The 19,090-nt window shown below is 51.8% G+C and overlaps 1 protein-coding gene across 1 annotated transcript in view; it reads left to right on the top strand.

Moving 5' to 3' along the window:
- FRMD8 (FERM domain containing 8) overlaps positions 1 to 19,090 on the top strand; it is a 27,724-nt gene that overhangs the window by 1,395 nt on the left and 7,239 nt on the right. Inside the window, 8 exon segments of the mRNA XM_085535361.1 lie at positions 36 to 125; positions 127 to 228; positions 1,126 to 1,181; positions 1,184 to 1,248; positions 2,316 to 2,403; positions 2,406 to 2,509; positions 5,409 to 5,544; positions 8,144 to 8,160. Of these exon segments, the coding sequence (XP_085391487.1) occupies positions 36 to 125; positions 127 to 228; positions 1,126 to 1,181; positions 1,184 to 1,248; positions 2,316 to 2,403; positions 2,406 to 2,509; positions 5,409 to 5,544; positions 8,144 to 8,160 (658 nt within the window).

Consider the following 19,090-nt stretch of genomic DNA (forward strand, 5'->3'; position numbering starts at 1 on the left):
CATTTATCCTCCCCCCCCCCCCCCCCCCCCCTCAGCCCTGTCCTAGAGGAGCTGCTGCCCCCCCCCACCCCAAAGGGTCGATTCTGGGGGTCTTTACGGCGTCGCCCCCCCGGCCCCCCCCCCGATGGAACTGCTCAGTGCCTTCAGTCGGACCCCAGGCCCCGAGACCCCCCCCGTGGTGCTGCTGAGGAGCTTCCTACAGGGCTGCCATCGCCTGCATGGATATGGGTACGTGCTGTTGAGCCCCCCCCCCAAAGACCCCCCCCCAATAACCCCTTATATGGACCCCCCCCCCCAATATACCCCCCCATATACATTATAAGGACCCCCCCCCATATCCACTTATATGGAGCCCCCCCCATATCCACTTATATGGAGCCCCCATATCCCCTTATATGGACCCCCCCAAAACCCGTTATATGGACCCCCCCCCAAAAGACCCTCCCCATATACCGTTATATGGACCCCCCCCATATCCCATTATATGGACCCCCCATATCCCCTTATATAGACCCCCCCATATCCCCTTATATGGAACCCCCCAAAGACCCCCCCCATATCCCCTTATATGGACCCCCCCATATCCCCTTATATAGACCCCCCATATCCTCTTATATGGACCCCCACAGAGACCCCCCCCCCCCCCCCATATCACCTTATATGGACCCCCCCCAGAGACCCCCCCCCCAGAGACCCCCCCCATATCCCCTTATATTGACCCCACCCAGAGACCCCCCCTCATATCCCCTTATATGGACCCCCCCATATCCCCTTATATGGATCCCCCCCCAAAGACCCCCCCCATATACCGTTATATGGACCCCCCATATCCCCTTATATGGACCCCACCCAGAGACCCCCCCTCATATCCCCTTATATGGACCCCCCAGGGACCACCCCCCCCCATATCCCCTTATATGGACCCCCCCCCCAAAGACCCCCCCCCATATCCCCTTATATGGACCCCCCTATATCCCCTTATATGGACCCCCCCCCCCATATCCCCTTATATGGACCTTAATGGGGGGGGTCCATATAAGGGGATATGGGGGGGGTCCATATAGGGGGATATGGGGGGGTCTATATCCCTTTATATGGACCCCATACCCCCTATTTCCCTTCCAGGTGTGCTTTCTTCCCAGGGGCCATTGACCGCCCCCCTGGGGGGCTGCTGGGCCGGGGGGGTTGCGACCCGTTAACGTGGCTGTGGGGCTGGAGGGGGTCACCATCATTGATGCCCGGGAGAAGGTGTGGGGTGATGGGGGGTTGGGGGGCATCTATGGGGCAGGATTGGGGAGCTATGGGGCCAGTGGGGCATCTATGGGGCAGGATTGAGGCTGTGGGGAGCTATGGGGCCAGTGTGGGATCAGAGCTATGGGGGGGGGGGGCATCTATGGGGCAGGATGGGGCTATGGGGAGCTATGGGGCCGGTGTGGGATCAGAGCTATGGGGGCATCTATGGGGCACGATTGGGGCTATGGGGAGCTATGGGGCCAGTGGGGCATCTATGGGGCAGGATTGGGAGCTATGGGGCCAGTGGGGCATCTATGGGGCAGGATTGGGGCTATGGGGCCAGTGGGGCATCTATGGGGCAGGACTGGGGCTATGGGGAGCTATGGGGCCAGTGGGGTATCTATGGGCAGGATTGGGGCTATGGGGAGCTATGGGGCCAGTGGGGCATCTATGGGGCAGGATTGAGGCTGTGGGGAGCTATGGGGCCAGTGTGGGATCAGAGCTATGGGGGGGGGGGGCATCTATGGGGCAGGATTGGGGCTATGGGGAGCTATGGGGTCGGTGTGGGATCAGAGCTATGGGGGCATCTATGGGGCACGATTGGGGCTATGGGGAGCTATGGGGCCAGTGGGGCATCTATGGGGCAGGATTGGGAGCTATGGGGCCAGTGGGGCATCTATGGGGCAGGATTGGGGCTATGGGGCCAGTGAGGCATCTATGGGGCAGGACTGGGGCTATGGGGAGCTATGGGGCCAGTGGGGTATCTATGGGGCAGGATTGGGGCTATGGGGAGCTATGGGGGCCAGTGGGGCATCTATGGGGCAGTATTGGGGCTATGGGGCCAGTGGGGCATCTATGGGGCAGGATTGGGGCTATGGGGAGCTATGGGGCCAGTGGGGCATCTATGGGGCAGGATTGGGGTTGTGGGGAGCTACGGGGCCAGTGGGGCATCTATGGGGCAGAGCTGGGGCTATGGGGTGGGGGGGGGGGGCACTGTGGGGCATCTATGGGGCAGTGTGGGGTTACTATGGGGTGTTATGGGGCTGCATCTGTGGGTCTGACCCCCAAGTGTCCCCCCATAGCACGTGCTGCTGACCTTGTCGTACCCGGAGCTGAGCTGGGAGCTGGTTGGCGCCGTGGGGCAGGACGGGGATGATGATGGAGGTGTGGGTTGGGGGGCACGGAGCACACGGAGCCCCCCCAGCTCTGGTTGGAGTTTGATGGGGAACACGAAGGGGGTCGAGTCAATCGGCTGCTCAGGGTGCTGTCACCACAGGTATGGGTTTCCTATGGGGCACTTATGGGTCGCTATGGGTCACTTATGGGTCCCTATGGGTCACTTATGGGTCGCTATGGTCCTTTATGGGTCCTTTATGGGTCCCTATGGGTCACTTATGGGTCCCTATGGGTCACTATGGGTTCCTGTGGGTCCCTGTGGGTCACTTATGGGTCCTTATGGGTCATTTATGGGTCGCTGTGGGTCACTTATGGTCCCTATGGGTCACTTATGGGTCCCTGTGGGTCCCTATGGGTCACTTGGGGGGTCCCTATGGGTCCCTGTGGGTTGTTATGGGTCCTTTATGGGTCCCTATGGGTCATTTATGGGTCATTTATTGGTCCTATAGGTCATTTATGGGTTCCTAGTGGATCACTTAGGGGTCCCTATGGGTCATTTATGGGTCGCTGTGGGTCACTTGGGGGGTCCCTATGGGTCTTTTATGGGTCCCTGTGGGTCGTTATGGGTCCCTGTGGGTCGTTATGGGTCCCTAAGTGTCCCTATGGGTCCCTATGTGTCCCTATATGTCCCTATGTGTCCCTATGTGTCCCTATGTTTCCCTATGGGTCCCTATGTGTCCCTATATGTCCCTATGGATCCCTATATGTCCCTATGTGTCCCTATGGGTCTCTATGGGTCCCTATAGGTCATTTATGGGTCCCTATGGGTCGTTATGGGTCCCTATGGGTCCCTATGTGTCCCTATGGGGTCCCTATGGGTCACTTATTGGTCCCTATGGGTCGTTATGGGTCCCTATGGGTCTTTTATGGGTCCCTGTGGGTCTTTATAGGTCCCTGTGGGTTCTTATGGGTCTCTATGGGTCACTTGGGGAGTCCCTATGGGTCCCTGTGGGTTCTTATGGGGTCCCTATGGGTCACTTATGGGTCCCTGTGGGTCCCTATGGGTCACTTGGGGAGTCCCTATGGGTCCCTGTGGGTTCTCATGGGTCCCTATGGGTCCCTATGTGTCCCTATATGTCCCTATGTGTCCCTATGGGTCACTTATGGGTCCCTATGGGTCGTTATGGGTCCCTATGTGTCCCTATGGGTCATTTATGGGTCCCTATGGGTCACTTATGGGTCCCTATGGGTCCCTATGGGTCACTTATGGGTCCCTATGTGTCCCTATGGGTCCCTATGGGTCACTTATTGGTCCCTATGGGTCACTTATTGGTCCCTATGGGTCTTTTATGGGTCCCTGTGGGTCTTTATAGGTCCCTGTGGGTTCTTATGGGTCTCTATGGGTCACTTGGGGAGTCCCTATGGGTCCCTGTGGGTTCTTATGGGTCCCTATGGGTCACTTATGGGTCCCTGTGGGTCCCTATGGGTCCCTATGTGTCCCTATGGGTCCCTATGGGTCACTTATTGGTCCCTATGGGTCGTTATGGGTCCCTATGGGTCTTTTATGGGTCTCTGTGGGTCTTTATAGGTCCCTGTGGGTTCTTATGGGTCTCTATGGGTCACTTGGGGAGTCCCTATGGGTCCCTGTGGGTTCTTATGGGTCCCTATGGGTCACTTATGGGTCCCTATGGGTCGTTATGGGTCCCTATGGGTCTTTTATGGGTCCCTGTGGGTCCCTATAGGTCCCTGTGGGTTCTTATGGGTCTCTATGGGTCATTTGGGGGGTCCCTATGGGTCCCTGTGGGTCGTTATGGGTCACTGTGGGTCGTTATGGGTCCCTGTGGGTCCCTATGGGTCACTTGTGGGTCCCTATGGGTCCCTGTGGGTTCTTATGGGTCCCTATGGGTCACTTATGGGTCCCTGTGGGTCATTATGGGTCCCTTATGGGTCCCTATGGGTCACTTATGGGTCCCTATGGGTCACTTATGGGTCTCTGTGGGTCATTATGGGTCCCTGTGGGTCCTTTATGGGTCCCTATGGGTCACTTATGGGTCCCTATGGGTCGTTATGGGTCCCTATGGGTCTTTTATGGGTCCCTGTGGGTCCCTATGGGTCCCTGTGGGTCCCTATGAGTCACTTGTGGGTCCCTATAGGTCCCTGTGGATTCTTATGGGTCCCTATCGGTCCTTATGGGTCCCTATGGGTCACTTATGGGTCCCTATGGGTCGTTATGGGTCCCTATGGGTCTTTTATGGGTCCCTGTGGGTTGTTATGGGTCCCTATGGGTCGCTTATGGGTCCCTGTGGGTCCCTATAGGTCCCTGTGGGTTCTTATGGGTCTCTATGGGTCACTTGGGGGGTCCCTATGGGTCCCTGTGGGTCGTTATGGGTCCCTGTGGGTTGTTATGGGTCCCTATGGGTCACTTATGGGTCCCTATGGGTCGTTATGGGTCCCTATGTGTCCCTATGGGTCATTTATGGGTCCCTATGGGTCACTTATGGGTCTCTGTGGGTCATTATGGGTCCCTGTGGATCCTTTATGGGTCCCTATGGGTCACTTATGGGTCCCTGTGGGTTGTTATGGGTCCCTATGGGTCGCTTATGGGTCCCTGTGGGTCCCTATAGGTCCCTGTGGGTTCTTATGGGTCTCTATGGGTCACTTGGGGGGTCCCTATGGGTCCCTGTGGGTTGTTATGGGTCTCTATGGGTCCCTATGGGTCACTTATGGGTCCCTGTGGGTCCCTATGGGTCACTTGTGGGTCCCTATAGGTCCCTGTGGGTCCCTATGTGTCCCTATGGGTCTCTATGTGTCCCTATGGGGTTTCTATGGGGTTTCTATGTGTCCCTATGAGTCTCTGTGGGGTCTCTATGGGTCCCTATATGTCCCTATATGTCCCTATGTGTCCCTATGGATCCCTATGTGTCCCTATATGTCCCTATGTGTCCCTATGGGTCTCTATGTGTCCCTATGGGGTTTCTATGGGGTTTCTATGTGTCCCTATGGGTCTCTGTGGGGTCTCTATGGGTCTCTATGGGTCCCTATATGTTCCTCCCCCATAGGCGGAGCTGATGAGCGCCCTGATCGAGTGCTGCATCTCCCTGGGGGGGGGCAGCGACCCTCCCCACAGCCCCCCCCCAAACACACAGCAACGGCCCCGGCCACAGAGACTGGCCACAATAGACTACGTGGAGGACGGTGGGGGGGGGGCACTAAATGGGGGGGGGGGGCTTATGGAGGGGCTATGGGGGGGGCTATGGGGAGGCAGGGAATATGGGGGGTTATGGGGGGGGCTGTGGGGGGGCAGGGAATATGGGGGGGGTTATGGGGTGGACAGGGTATGGGGGGGGATATGGGGTAGGTGGGGAGGGAATATGGGGGGGTTATGGGGGAGGGAATATGGGGGGGGGTTATGGAAGGGTTATGGGGGGGGTTATGGGGGGGGCAGGAAATGGGGGGGGATATGGGGTGGGTTATGGGGGGGGCAGGGAATGGGGGGGGATATGGGGTGGGTTATGGGGGGGGAGAGGGAATATGGGGGGGTTATGGGGGGGCTTATGGGGGGGCAGGGAATATGGGTTGTTATGGGGGGGGGGCAGGGAATGGGGGGGTTATGGGGAAGTGCATATGGGGTGTTATGGGGGGTTATGGGGGGGGGGGGAGGGAATATGGGGGGTTATGGGGGGCTTATGGGGGGGCAGGGAATATAGGGGGGTTATGGGGGGGGAGTGAATGGGGGTGGGGATATAGGGGGTTATGGGGGGGGCACTGAATGGGAGGAGGTTATAAGGGAGGGAATTTGGGGGGGTTATGGGGGGGGCTATGGGGGGGTAGGGAATATTGGGAGTTATGGGGGAGGGGGGGGCAGGGAATGGGGGGGGATATGGGGGGTTATGGGGGGGCAGGAGTGAATATGAGGGGGGTTATGGGGGGGGGATATGGGGGTGTTATAGGGGGGCAGGTAATATGGGGGGTTATGGGGGGGGCAGGGAATGGGGGGGTATGGGGGAGGGAATATTGGGGGGTTATGGGGGGAGGGAATATGGGGGGGCTTATGGAGGGGGCTATGGGGGGGCAGGGAATGGGGGGGGCTTATGGGGGAGGGAATATGGGGGGGCTTATGGAGGGGGCTATGGGGGGGCAGGGAATGGGGGGGGCTTATGGGGGAGGGAATATGGGGGGGCTTGTGGGGGGGGGTATGGGGGGGGCAGGGAATTGGGGGGGGGTTATGGGGGAGGAGGAGGGAATATGGGGGGGTTATGGGGGTCTATGGGGGGCAGGGAATATGGGGGAGGGTTATGGGGTAGGGAATATGGGGGGGGCTATGGGGGGGGCACTGAATGGGGGGGAGGAATATGGGGGTGTTATGGGGGGGGGCAGGGAATATGGGGGGGTTATGGGGGGGGAGGAGGGAATATGTGGGGGGTTATGGGGGGCTTATGGGGGGGAGGGAATATGGGGGGGGTTATGGGGGGGCTTATGGGGGGGAGGGAATATAGGAGGGGGTTATGGGGGGGGGTATGGGGGGCAGGGAATATGGGGGGGCTTATGGGGGGGCAGGGAATATGGGGGGTTATAGGGAGGCAGGGAATGGGGGTGGGGATATGGGGGGCTATGGGGGGGGGAATATGGAGGGGCTTATGGGGGGGCAGGGAATATGGGGGGTTATGGGGGGACAGGGAATGGGGGGGTTGTGGGGGGGGTAATATGGGGGGGGCTATTGGGGGGGTAGGGAATATGGGGGGTTATAGGGGGGGGTTATAGGGGGGCAGGTAATATGGGGTGTTATGGGGGGGGCAGGGAATGGGGGGGTATGGGGGAGGGAATATTGGGGGGGTTATGGGGGGGAGGGAATATGGGGGGGCTTATGGAGGGGGCTATGGGGGGGCAGGGAATGGGGGGGGCTTATGGGGGAGGGAATATGGGGGGGCTTGTGGGGGGGGCTATGGGGGGGGCAGGGAATTGGGGGGGGTTATGGGGGAGGAGGAGGGAATATGGGGGGGTTATGGGGGTCTGTGGGGGGCAGGGAATATGGGGGAGGGTTATAGGGGAGGGAATATGGGAGGGTATGGGGGGGCTTATGGGGGGGGCTACGGGGGGTTATGGGGGGGCAGGACGGAATATGGGGGGGCTATGGGGCGGTTATGGGGGAGGGAATATGGGGGGGTTATCAGGGGGGAAGGAATGGGGGTGGGGATATGGGGGGTTATGGGGGGGGGGAGGAGGGAATATGGGGGGAGAGAATGAGGGAGGTTATGGGGGGGCTTATGGGGGGGGCTATGGTGGGGCAAGGAATATGAGGGGGCTTATGGGGGGCTTATGGGGGGGCAGGGAATATGGGGGGGGCTATGGGGGGGGAATATGGGGGGTTATGGGGGGGACAGGGAATTGGGGGGGGTTATGGGGGAGGAGGAGGGAATATAGGGGGGCTTATGGGGGGGGCTGTGGGGGGGCAGGGAATATGGGGGGGCTTATGGGGGAGGGTTATGGGGGGGCTATGGGGGGTGGGCAGGGAATGGGGGGGGGCATTATGGGGGGGCTATGGGGGGGGCATGGAATGGGGGGGGCATTATGGGGGGGCTATGGGGGGGGCAGGGAATGGGGGGGCATTATGGGGGGGCTATGGGGAGGGGGCATGGAATGGGGGGGGCTACGGGGGGGCAGGGAATGGGGGGGGCATTATGGGGGGGCTATGGGGGGGGGGGCATGGAATGGGGGGGGGGGGGGGTTATGTGGGGATCATTTATGTGACCCCCCCCTCAATAATGTCTTTTCTTACCCCCCCCCCCCATTTTAGGTGCGGAGCTGAGACGGGTGAAGCCCCCCCCCAGACGTTCAGCATCGTTCTTTGGGAGGGGGGGGGGGGAGGGGGGAGGATGAGACCATGGCTGGGGGGGGGGGGAGGTAAAAGGAGCCCCCCCCTATAGATAGAATGGGAGAGACCCCCCCCCCATAATAAGGGTTGGGACCCCCCCCCAGTTTGGACCCCCCCCCCCATGAGTCCAAATATGGTCTTTTTTAGCCCAAAAATGAGACTAATGAGACCCACCCCAATGGCACTGTCACACCACCCCCCCCCCCCCCATTGGGGCTGTTTTGGGGTTAATTTGGGGGATTCTGGGGCTGTTTTGGGGCTATTTAGGGCAGTTTGAGGTTAATACAGGGCAGTTTGGGGCTATTTTGGGGCAGTTTGGGGCTGTTTTGGGACAATTTGGGTCTATTTGAGGTTAATGCGGGGCAGTTTGTGGCTATTTTGGGGTTGTTTGGGGGAGTTTAGGGCAGTTTGGGGCTATTTTGGGGCAGTTTGGGGCTATTTTGGGGTTATTTTGGGGCAGTTTGAGGTTAATACAGGGCAGTTTTTGGCTATTTTGGGGTTAGTTTGGGGGATTTTGGGGCAGTTTGGGGCTATTTTGGGGCTGTTTGGGGCTATTTTGGGGCTGTTTTGGGTCTATTTGGGGCAGTTCAAGGTTAATACAGGGCAGTTTGGGGCTATTTTGGGCAGTTTGGGGCAGTTTTGGGTCTATTGGGGCAGTTTGAGGTTAATACAGGGCAGTTTGAGGCTGTTTTGGGGCAGTTTGGGGCTGTTTTGAGTCTATTTGGGGCAGTTCAAAGTTAATACAGGGCAGTTTGGGGCTATTTTGGGGTTATTTTGGGGTTATTTTGGGGCTGTTTTGGGTCTATTTGGGACTATTTGGGTCTATTTGAGGTTAATGTGGGGCAGTTTGGGGCTATTTTGGGGTTAATTTGGGGGATTTTGGGGTCTGTTTGGGGCTATTCGGGGCAGTTTGAGGTTAATACAGGGCAGTTTGGGGCTATTTTGGGGCAGTTTGAGGCTATTTTGGAGCAGTTTGGGGCTATTTTGTGGTTAGTTTGGGGGGATTTTGGGGCTGTTTTGGGGCTATTCTGGGCAGTTTGAAGTTAATACAGAGCAGTTTGGGGCTGTTTGGGTGAGTTTAGGGCAGTTTGGGGCTATTTTGGGGCTGTTTTGGGTCTATTTGTGGCAGTTTGAGGTTAATACAGGGCAGTTTGGGGCTATTTTGGGGCTGTTTGGGGCTATTTTGGGGTTAGTTTGGGGCTGTTTTGGGGCTATTTGGGTCTATTTGAGGTTAATACAGGGCAGTTTGGGGCTATTTTCGGGTTAATTTGGGGGATTTTGGGGCTGTTTGGGGCTGTTTGGGGGCTGTTTGGGGCAGTTTGAGGTTAATACAGGGCAGTTTGGGGCTATTTTGGGGTTATTTTGGGGCAGTTTGGGGCAGTTTTGGGTCTATTTGGGGCAGTTTGTGGCTGTTTTGGGGTTGTTTGGGGGAGTTTAGGGCAGTTTGGGGCTATTTTGGGGCAGTTTGGAGCTATTTGGGGGTTATTTTGGTGCAGTTTGAGGTTAATACAGGGCAGTTTGGGGCTATTTTGGGGCAGTTTGAGGCTATTTTGGGGCTGTTTTGGGTCTATTTGGGGCAGTTTGAGGTTAATACAGGGCAGTTTTTGGCTATTTTGGGGTTGTTTGGGGCTATTTTGGGGTTATTTTAGGGCTGTTTGGGGCTGTTTTGGGTCTATTTGGGGCAGTATAAGGTTAATACAGGGCAGTTTGGGGTTAATTTGGGGGATTTTGGGGCTGTTTTGGGTCTATTTGAGGCAGTTTGAGGTTAATACAGGGCAGTTTGGGGCTATTTTGGGGTTAATTTGGGGGAGTTTAGGGCTATTTTGGGGCATTTGGGGTTATTTGGGGGCAGTTTGGGGTTGTTTTGGGGCTATTTGGGGCAGTTTGAGGTTAATACAGGGCAGTTTGGGGCTGTTTTGGGGCAGTTTGAGGCTATTTTGGGGTTATTTTGGGGCAGTTTGGGGCAGTTTTGGGTCTATTTGGGGCAGTTTGTGGCTATTTTGGGGTTGTTTGGGGGAGTTTAGGGCAGTTTGGGGATATTTTGGGGCAGTTTGGGGCTATTTTGGGGTTGTTTGGGGGAGTTTAGGGCTATTTTGGGCTGTTTTGGGGCTATTTGGGGCAGATTGAGGTTAATACAGGGCAGTTTGGGGCTATTTTGGGATTGTTTGGGGGAGTTTAGGGCTGTTTTGGGGCATTTGGGGTTATTTTAAGGCTGTTTGTTGCAGTTTTGGGTCTATTGGGGCAGTTTGAGGTTAATACAGGGCAGTTTGTGGCTATTTTGGGGCAGTTTGAGGCTATTTTGGGGCTGTTTTGGGTCTATTCGGGGCAGTTTGAGGTTAATACAGGGCAGTTTGGGGCTATTTTGGGGTCAGTTTGGGGGATTTTGGGGCAGTTTGGGGCTGTTTTGGGTCTATTGGGGCAGTTCGAGGTTAATACAGGGCAGTTTGGGGCTATTTTAGGGCTGTTTGGGGGAGTTTAGGGCTGTTTGGGGCTGTTTTGGGGCATTTTGGGTTTATTTGGGTCTATTTGGGGCAGTTTGAGGTTAATACAGGGCAGTTTGGGGCTATTTTGGGGTTAATTTGGGGGATTTTGGGGCTGTTTGGGGCTATTTTGGGGTTATTTTGGGATTATTTGGGTCTATTTGAGGTTAATGCAGGGCAGTTTGGGGCTATTTTGGGGTTAATTTGGGGGATTTGGGGTCTGTTTGGGGCTATTCGGGGCAGTTTGAGGTTAATACAGGGCAGTTTGGGGCTGTTTTGGGGCAGTTTGAGGCTATTTTGGGGCTGTTTGGGGCTATTTTGTGGCTGTTTTGGGTCTATTTGGGGCAGTTTGAAGTTAATACAGGGCAGTTTGGGGCTATTTGGGGGCTATTTGGGGGAGTTTAGGGCTATTTTGGGGTTATTTTGGGGCAGTTGGGGCAGTTTTGGGTCTATTTGGGGCAGTTTGTGGCTATTTTGGGGTTGTTTGGGGGAGTTTAGGGCAGTTTGGGGCTATTTTGGGGCTGTTTGGGGCTATTTTGGGGTTGTTTGGGGGAGTTTGGGGCTATTTAGGGGTTATTTTGGGGCTGTTTGGGGCAGTTTTGGGGCAGTTTGGGGCAGTTTGAGGTTAATACAGGGCAGTTTGGGGCTATTTGGGGGAGTTTAGGGCTATTTTGGGGTTAGTTTGGGGCAGTTTGGGGCAGTTTTGGGTCTATTTGGGGCAGTTTGTGGCTATTTTGGGGTTGTTTGGGGGAGTTTAGGGCAGTTTGGGGCTATTTTGGGGCAGTTTGGGGCTATTTTGGGGTTATTTTGGGGCAGTTTGAGGTTAATACGGGGCAGTTTGGGGCTATTTTGGGGCTGTTTCAGGCTATTTTGGGGTTATTTTGTGGCTGTTTTGGGGCTATTTGGGTCAGTTTGAGGTTAATACAGGGCAGTTTAGGGCTGTTATGGGGCAGTTTTGGGGCTGTTTTGGGTCTATTTGGGGCAGTTTGAGGTTAATACAGGGCAGTTTGGGGCTGTTTTGGGGCTATTTGGGGGAGTTTGAGGTTAATACAGGGCAGTTTAGGGCTATTTGGGGGCTGTTTGGGGCTATTTTGGGGTTAGTTTGGGGGATTTTGGGGCTGTTTTGGGGCTATTTGGGGCAGTTTGAGGTTAATACAGGGCAGTTTGGGGCTATTTTGGGGTTGTTTGGGGGAGTTTAGGGCTATTTTGGGCTGTTTTGGGGCTATTTGGGGCAGTTTGAGGTTAATACAGGGCAGTTTAGGGCTATTTTGGAGCAGTTTAGGGCTATTTTGGGGTTATTTTGGGGCAGTTGGGGGCTGTTTTGGGGCTATTTGGGGCAGTTTGAGGTTAATATAGGGCAGTTTAGGGCTGTTTTCGGGCTATTTTGGGGCAGTTTTGGGTCTATTTGGGGCAGTTTGTGGCTATTTTGGGGTTGTTTGGGGGAGTTTAGGGCAGTTTGGGGCTATTTTGGGGCAGTTTGGGGCTATTTTGGGGCTATTTTGGGGTTATTTTGGGGCAGTTTGGGGCAGTTTTGGGTCTATTCGGGGCAGTTTGAGGTTAATACAGGGCAGTTTGGGGCTATTTTGGGGCTATTTGGGGGAGTTTAGGGCTATTTTGGGGTTATTTGGGGGCAGTTTGGGGCAGTTTTGGGTCTATTTGGGGCAGTTTGTGGCTATTTTGGGGTTGTTTGGGGGAGTTTAGGGCTGTTTGGGGCTGTTTGGGGGCATTTTGGGTCTATTTGGGGCAGTTCGAGGTTAATACAGGGCAGTTTGGGGCTGTTTTGGGGCATTTGGGGTTATTTTGAGGTTATTTTGGGGCAGTTTTGGGTCTATTTGGGACTATTTGAGTCTATTTGAGGTTAATACAGGGCAGTTTGGGGCTATTTTGGGGTTAATTTGGGGGATTTTGGGGCTGTTTGGTGCTGTTTTGAGTCTATTCAGGGCAGTTTGGGGCTATTTTGGGGTTAGTTTGGGGGATTTTAGGGCTATTTTGGGGTTATTTTGGGGCAGTTTTAATACAGGGCAGTTTGGGGCTGTTTTGGGGCTATTTAGGGGCAGTTTTGGGTCTATTTGGGGCAGTTTGTGGCTATTTTGGGGTTGTTTGGGGGAGTTTAGGGCAGTTTGGGGCTATTTTGGGGCAGTTTGGGGCTATTTTGGGGCTATTTGGGGCAGTTTGAGGTTAATACAGGCAGTTTGGGGCTATTTTGGGGCTGTTTTGGGTCTATTTGGGGCAGTTTGAGGTTAATACAGGGCAGTTTGGGGCTATTTTGGGGTTATTTTGGGGTTAGTTTGGGTCTATTTGGGGCTATTTGGGGCAGATTGAGGTTAATGCGGGGCAGTTTAGGGCTATTTTGGGGTTGTTTGGGGGAGTTTAGGGCTGTTTTGGGGCATTTGGGGTTATTTGGGGCTGTTTGTGGCTGTTTTGGGGCTATTCGGGGCAGTTTGAGGTTAATACAGGGCAGTTTGGGGCTGTTTTGGGGCAGTTTGAGGCTATTTTGGAGCAGTTTGGGGCTATTTTGGGGCTGTTTGGGGCTATTTTGGGGCTGTTTTGGGTCTATTTGGGGCAGTTTGAAGTTAATACAGGGCAGTTTGGGGCTGTTTGGGTGAGTTTAGGGCAGTTTGGGGCTATTTTGGGGTTATTTTGTGGCTGTTTTGAGTCTATTTGGGCAGTTTAAAGTTAATACAGGGCAGTTTGGGGCTATTTTGGGGCAGTTTGGGGCTGTTTTGGATCTATTTGGGGCAGTTTGAGGCTGTTTTGGGTCTATTTGGGTCAGTTTGAGGTTAATACAGGGCAGTTTAGGGCTGTTATGGGGCTATTTTGGGGCTGTTTTGGGTCTATTTGGGGCAGTTTGAGGTTAATACAGGGCAGTTTGGGGCTGTTTGGGGCTATTTTGGGGTTATTTTGGGGCAGTTTGGGTCTATTTGGGTCTATTTGGGGCAGTTTGAGGTTAATACAGGGCAGTTTGGGGCTATTTTGGGGCAGTTTGTGGCTGTTTTGGGTCTATTTGGGGCAGTTTGAGGCTATTTTGGGGTTGTTTGGGGAAATTTAAAGCTATTTTGGGGCAGTTTGGGGTTCTTTGGGGGCAGCTGGGCACTGCTTTGGTTCAATGTGGGTCTTTTGAGGTTAATTTAAGGCTATTTGGGGATGGATGTGTTGTTTTTTTGGCTATTTTGGGGCCATTTGGGGCTATTTGGAAGCAGGTCAGAGCGGATCCACGGTGCTTTGGTACGGATTAAGGTGGCTTCAGCCTATTTTAGGGGCGGCTTGTAGCGAAATTTGGGGGCATTTAGGGGCCATTTTGGGGCGGCTTGTAGCGAATTTGGGGGCATTTAGGGGCCATTTTAGGGCCGCGAAACAAAATGGCGGCGACACCACAAGACGGCGGCCATGTTGGGGCCGCAGAACAAAATGGCGGCGACACCACGTGACGGCGGCCATCTTGGAGTCACTAAACAAGATGGCGGTGGCGAGGCGCCGTGTGCCGGGCTCCTCCGTTAGGCCTTATTTCTATAGCCGGGAGTTCGTTTTTATAACGCTTTTTTCTTCATTATTTAATATTTTTCATCCATTATAACAAAAAGTAGGTTAGTTTTCTTTTTTATAAGGCAATAAGCCCCCAAATCGGGTTTCTGTGGTGGGAATAACGTTATTGATGTTTAGTAATTACAATGATTAACACTTAAATCACTTTTAAGATCGAAACGACACGTAATTTGTCCAAAAATACCATAAATATTGTAATTATTTGGGGTTGGGGGGAGAATTTTGTGTCTTTTAAGCCTCATCCCGTTGGTTCGTAAGGAAAAACGGAGGGGGTTCTGTGAGAAATAGCGACTTTAGTGCATTTAAATCTCTTTAAAATCGCTATTTTTGTTGTTAAAGGGCACCGGTGTGGGGTATTTGTGAGGTTTTTGGGGTTATTTATGAGGTTTTTGGGGTTATTTATGAGATTTTTGGGGTTATTTATGAGATTTTTGGGGTTATTTGTGAGGTTTTGGGGGGTAAAAGTCATGAGGGAAGCCTGAGATGGGAGGAGATAAAAGGGAGGGATGGGGGGGGGGGGGGGGGGGGAGGCATTTCTGAGGTAAAATATAGCAAAAAAATCGTTTTTAAAAGTATTTTAAACAATTTATCAACTCTGTGATAACAAACAAAGGATGAGGAGGGGTTATTTTTGTTCTTTTTCTATGATTTTACCTCAAAAATGACGAGGGAAATGGGGGGGCGAGGGGGGGTCGTGCTTGGAGCTGGAGAGCCAAAAAAAGGCCGGTTTTCTGAGGTAAAATATCACAGAAAAGGGTTTTTTTTGTAGTATATTAATATATATTATCACTAAGGGGCATTTTAGTATGAAAAGAGATGAGAATATGTTTATTCTTACGTTTATTTAGTGTTTGACACCGCAGGGGATACACCAGTATGGGGTGGGAGGCCGATGGGGCTGTTTTATGAGGCAAAAAACGTCGAAAAAAGGGATTTTTAAGGGATAATTTCAGTATTTAACTGCTTTTAGATACGAGGAAAGTGGCTTTTATTGCTGTTTTTAACCCAAATCCTGAGGGGGATGGGGGGGAGAAAGGGGAGGAAAGGGTGAAAAAAGGGGGGGGGGTCTTTTCTGAGGTAAAATATAAGAGAAAAAGGGATTTTTAGTGTTTTTTTTAGTAATAGAAGGGTTATAGGATGTCGGAGGGAAGGAAAAAGAGGAATTTTAGAGGTTTTAAGACAAAAAAAGGCCTCTAACTGAGGTATAATGAGATGAGTGGGAAAGGGGGGGGGGGGCGACTTTTCTGAGGTAAAATAGAAAGGAAAAAGGGATTTTTAGTGTTGTTTTTAGTAATAGAAGGGTTATAGGATGGCGAAGGGAAGGAAAAAGAGGAATTGTAGAGGTTTTAAGACAAAAAAAGGCCTCTACCTGTGGTATAATGAGATTGGGGGGGGGGGGGGAACACGTCATTTCTGAGGTAAAATAGAATGGAAAAGGGATTTTAAGTGTTGTTTTTAGTATTAGAAGGGTTATAGGATGGCGAAGGGAAGGAAAAAGAGGAATTTTAGAGGTTTTAAGGCAAAAAAAGGCCTCTACCTGAGGTATAATGAGATGGGGAGGGGGGGAGGCGACTTTTCTGAGGTAAAATAGGAAGGAAAAAGGGATTTTTAGTGTTGTTTTTAGTAATAGAAGGGTTATAGGATGGTGGAGAGAGAAGGAAAATGAGGAATTTTAGTGGTTTTAAGACAAAAAAAGGCCTCTACCTGAGGTATAATGAGATTGTGGGGGGGGGGGGGGGGCTCATTTCTGAGGTAAAATAGAAGGGAAAAGGGATTTTTAGTGTTGTTTTTAGTATTAGAAGGGTTATAGGATGGCGAAGGGAAGGAAAAAGAGGAATTTTAGAGGTTTTAAGGCAAAAAAAGGCCTCTACCTGAGGTATAATGAGATTGGGGGGGGGGGGGGCGACTTTTCTGAGGTAAAATAGGAGGGAAAAAGGGATTTTTAGTGTTGTTTTTAGTAATAGAAGGGTTATAGGATGTCGAAGAGAAAGAAAAAGAGGAATTTTAGAGGTTTTAAGGCAAAAAAAGGCCTCAACCTGAGGTATAATGAGATTGGGGGGGGGGGGCGACTTTTCTGAGGTAAAATAGAACGGAAAAGGGATTTAAAGTGTTGTTTTAAATATTAGAAGGGTTATAGGATAGCGAAGGGAAGGAAAAAGAGGAATTTTAGAGGTTTTAAGGCAAAAAAAGGCCTCTACCTGAGGTATAATGAGATGGGGGGGGGCGTAATTTCTGAGGTAAAATAGGAGGGAAAAAGGGATTTTAAGCGTTGTTTTTAGTATTAGAAGGGTTATAGGATGGCGAAGAGAAGGAAAATGAGGAATTTTAGTGGTTTTAAGACAAAAAAAGGCCTCTACCTGAGGTATAATGAGATGAGTGGGAAAGGGGGGGGGGGGCGACTTTTCTGAGGTAAAATAGAACGGAAAAGGGATTTTAAGTGTTGTTTTTAGTAATAGAAGGGTTATAGGATGGCGAATGGAAGGAAAAAGAGGAATTTTAGAGGTTTTAAGGCAAAAAAAGGCCTCAACCTGAGGTATAATGAGATTGGGGGGGGGGGGCGACTTTTCTGAGGTAAAATAGAGGGGAAAAAGGGATTTTAAGCGTTGTTTTTAGTAATAGAAGGGTTATAGGATGGCGAAGGGAAGGAAAAAGAGGAATTTTAGAGGTTTTAAGACAAAAAAAGGCCTCTACCTGTGGTATAATGAGATGGGGGGGGGGGGGGGGCGGCTCATTTCTGAGGTAAAATAGAAGGGAAAAGGGATTTTGAGCGTTGTTTTTTAGTAATAGAAGAATAGAAGGGTTATAGGATGTCGAAGGGAAGGAAAAAGAGGAATTTTAGAGGTTTTAAGACAAAAAAAGGCCTCTACCTGAGGTATAATGAGATTGTGGGGGGGGGGGGGGCGACTTTTCTGAGGTAAAATAGGAAGGAAAAAGGGATTTTAAGCGTTGTTTTTAGTAATAGAAGGGTTATAGGATGGCGAATGGAAGGAAAAAGAGGAATTTTAGTGGTTTTAAGACAAAAAAAGGCCTCTTCCTGAGGTATAATGAGATGGGGGGGGGGTGGCGACACGTCATTTCTGAGGTAAAATAGAACGGAAAAGGGATTTTGAGCATTGTTTTTAGTAATAGAAGGTTTATAGGATGGCGAAGGGAAGGAAAAAGAGGAATTTAAGAGGTTTTAAGACAAAAAAAGGCCTCTTCCTGAGGTATAATATGATGGCGGGGGGGGGGGGGGGAACACGTCATTTCTGAGGTAAAATAGAAAGGAAAAAGGGATTTTTAGTGTTGTTTTTAGTATTAGAAGGGTTATAGGATGTCGAAGGGGAGGAAAAAGAGGAATTTTAGTGGTTTTGAGACAAAAAAAGGCCTCTACCTGAGGTATAATGAGATTGGGGGGGGGGGGGAGGCGACTTTTCTGAGGTAAAATAGAAGGGAAAAAGGGATTTTGAGCGTTGTTTTTTAGTAATAGAAGAATAGAAGGGTTTCTCGATGTCGAAGGGAAGGACAAAGAGGAATTTTAGAGGTTTTAAAGCAAAAAAAAAGGCCCGTTCCTGAGGTATAATGAGATGGGGGGGGGGGGGGGGGGCTCATTTCTGAGGTAAAATAGGAGGGAAAAAGGGATTTTAAGTGTTGTTTTTAGTAATAGAAGGGTTATAGGATGGCGAATGGAAGGAAAAAGAGGAATTTTAGAGGTTTTAAGACAAAAAAAGGCCTCGACCTGAGGTATAATGAGATTGGGGGGGGGGAGGCGACTTTTCTGAGGTAAAATAGGAAGGAAAAAGGGATTTTGAGCGTTGTTTTTAGTAATAGAAGGGTTATAAGATGGCGAAGGGAAGGAAAAAGAGGAATTTTAGAGGTTTTAAGACAAAAAAAGACCTCTACCTGAGGTATAATGAGATTGGGGGGGGGGGGGGGCGACTTTTCTGAGGTAAAATAGGAAGGAAAAAGGGATTTTGAGCGTTGTTTTTTAGTAATAGAAGAATAGAAGGGTTTCTCGATGTCGAAGGGAAGGAAAAAGAGGAATTTTAGAGGTTTTAAGACCAAAAAAAAAAGGCTTCTACCTGAGGTATAATGAGGGAGTCATTGCAGCTATGGGGGGGGGTCTGATGCGCATGCGTGGAGGACTGCGGCTGTGGGGGCGCTGTTGCGCATGCGTAGAGCGGCTTTGCGGTGGGAGGGGGAGGGGGGTGCGCATGCGCAGAGCGGCACTGCGCCACCAGACGCCGGTCGGAACCGGACTGAGCCGCATCACCTCGTATCGCTCCGCCACATAAAGACCGCCCTCAGATTCCGCATTTTTTGCCTTTAAATGGCAGCTTTTAAGGGGGGGGGGGGAGGGGGATGAAGGTTAATGGGAATTAAAGGTTTAGAGTTTGGGGGATGGGGGAGGGAATGGAGTTGGGGGAGGGGGGATGTAGGGGACCCCCATGTACATGCGGTTTCTGTGGTGATTTTGAGGTGAAAAGTGGCAAAAAAGGCTCTTTTTCCTAAGGGGGGAGTTGGGGGGTGTTTGTTTTTAATGGGTAAAGTGGGTTTTGGGTGATTGAGGTAAAAAAAGAGCAATAAAAGAGCGGTTTTGTGAGTATTTTGTGTGGTGGTTTCAGCCCCTGATCTGTGTGGAAATGGGCGTCTTTGAGAGGCCCAAAAAAGGGTTAAATTGGCTCAAAAGAGGGAGAGGAGCTGAGGGACAAAATGGCGGCGGGGAAGGAGGAGGGAGGGGGGGGAGGGGTGATGAATCAAAGACCCAAAAACCATCGAAATAACCCCAAAAAAGGGGCCAAAAACCCCCAAATTTCAGGGAATTCTCAGCCCTTTGGTTCTGTGAAGCAAAAATGACGTTTAATAG

This window comes from Coturnix japonica, unplaced genomic scaffold (genome assembly GCF_054131305.1).
Source record: "Coturnix japonica strain WE unplaced genomic scaffold, WE-NBRP24 Scf120, whole genome shotgun sequence".
In the NCBI taxonomy this organism is placed as follows: domain Eukaryota; kingdom Metazoa; phylum Chordata; class Aves; order Galliformes; family Phasianidae; genus Coturnix; species Coturnix japonica.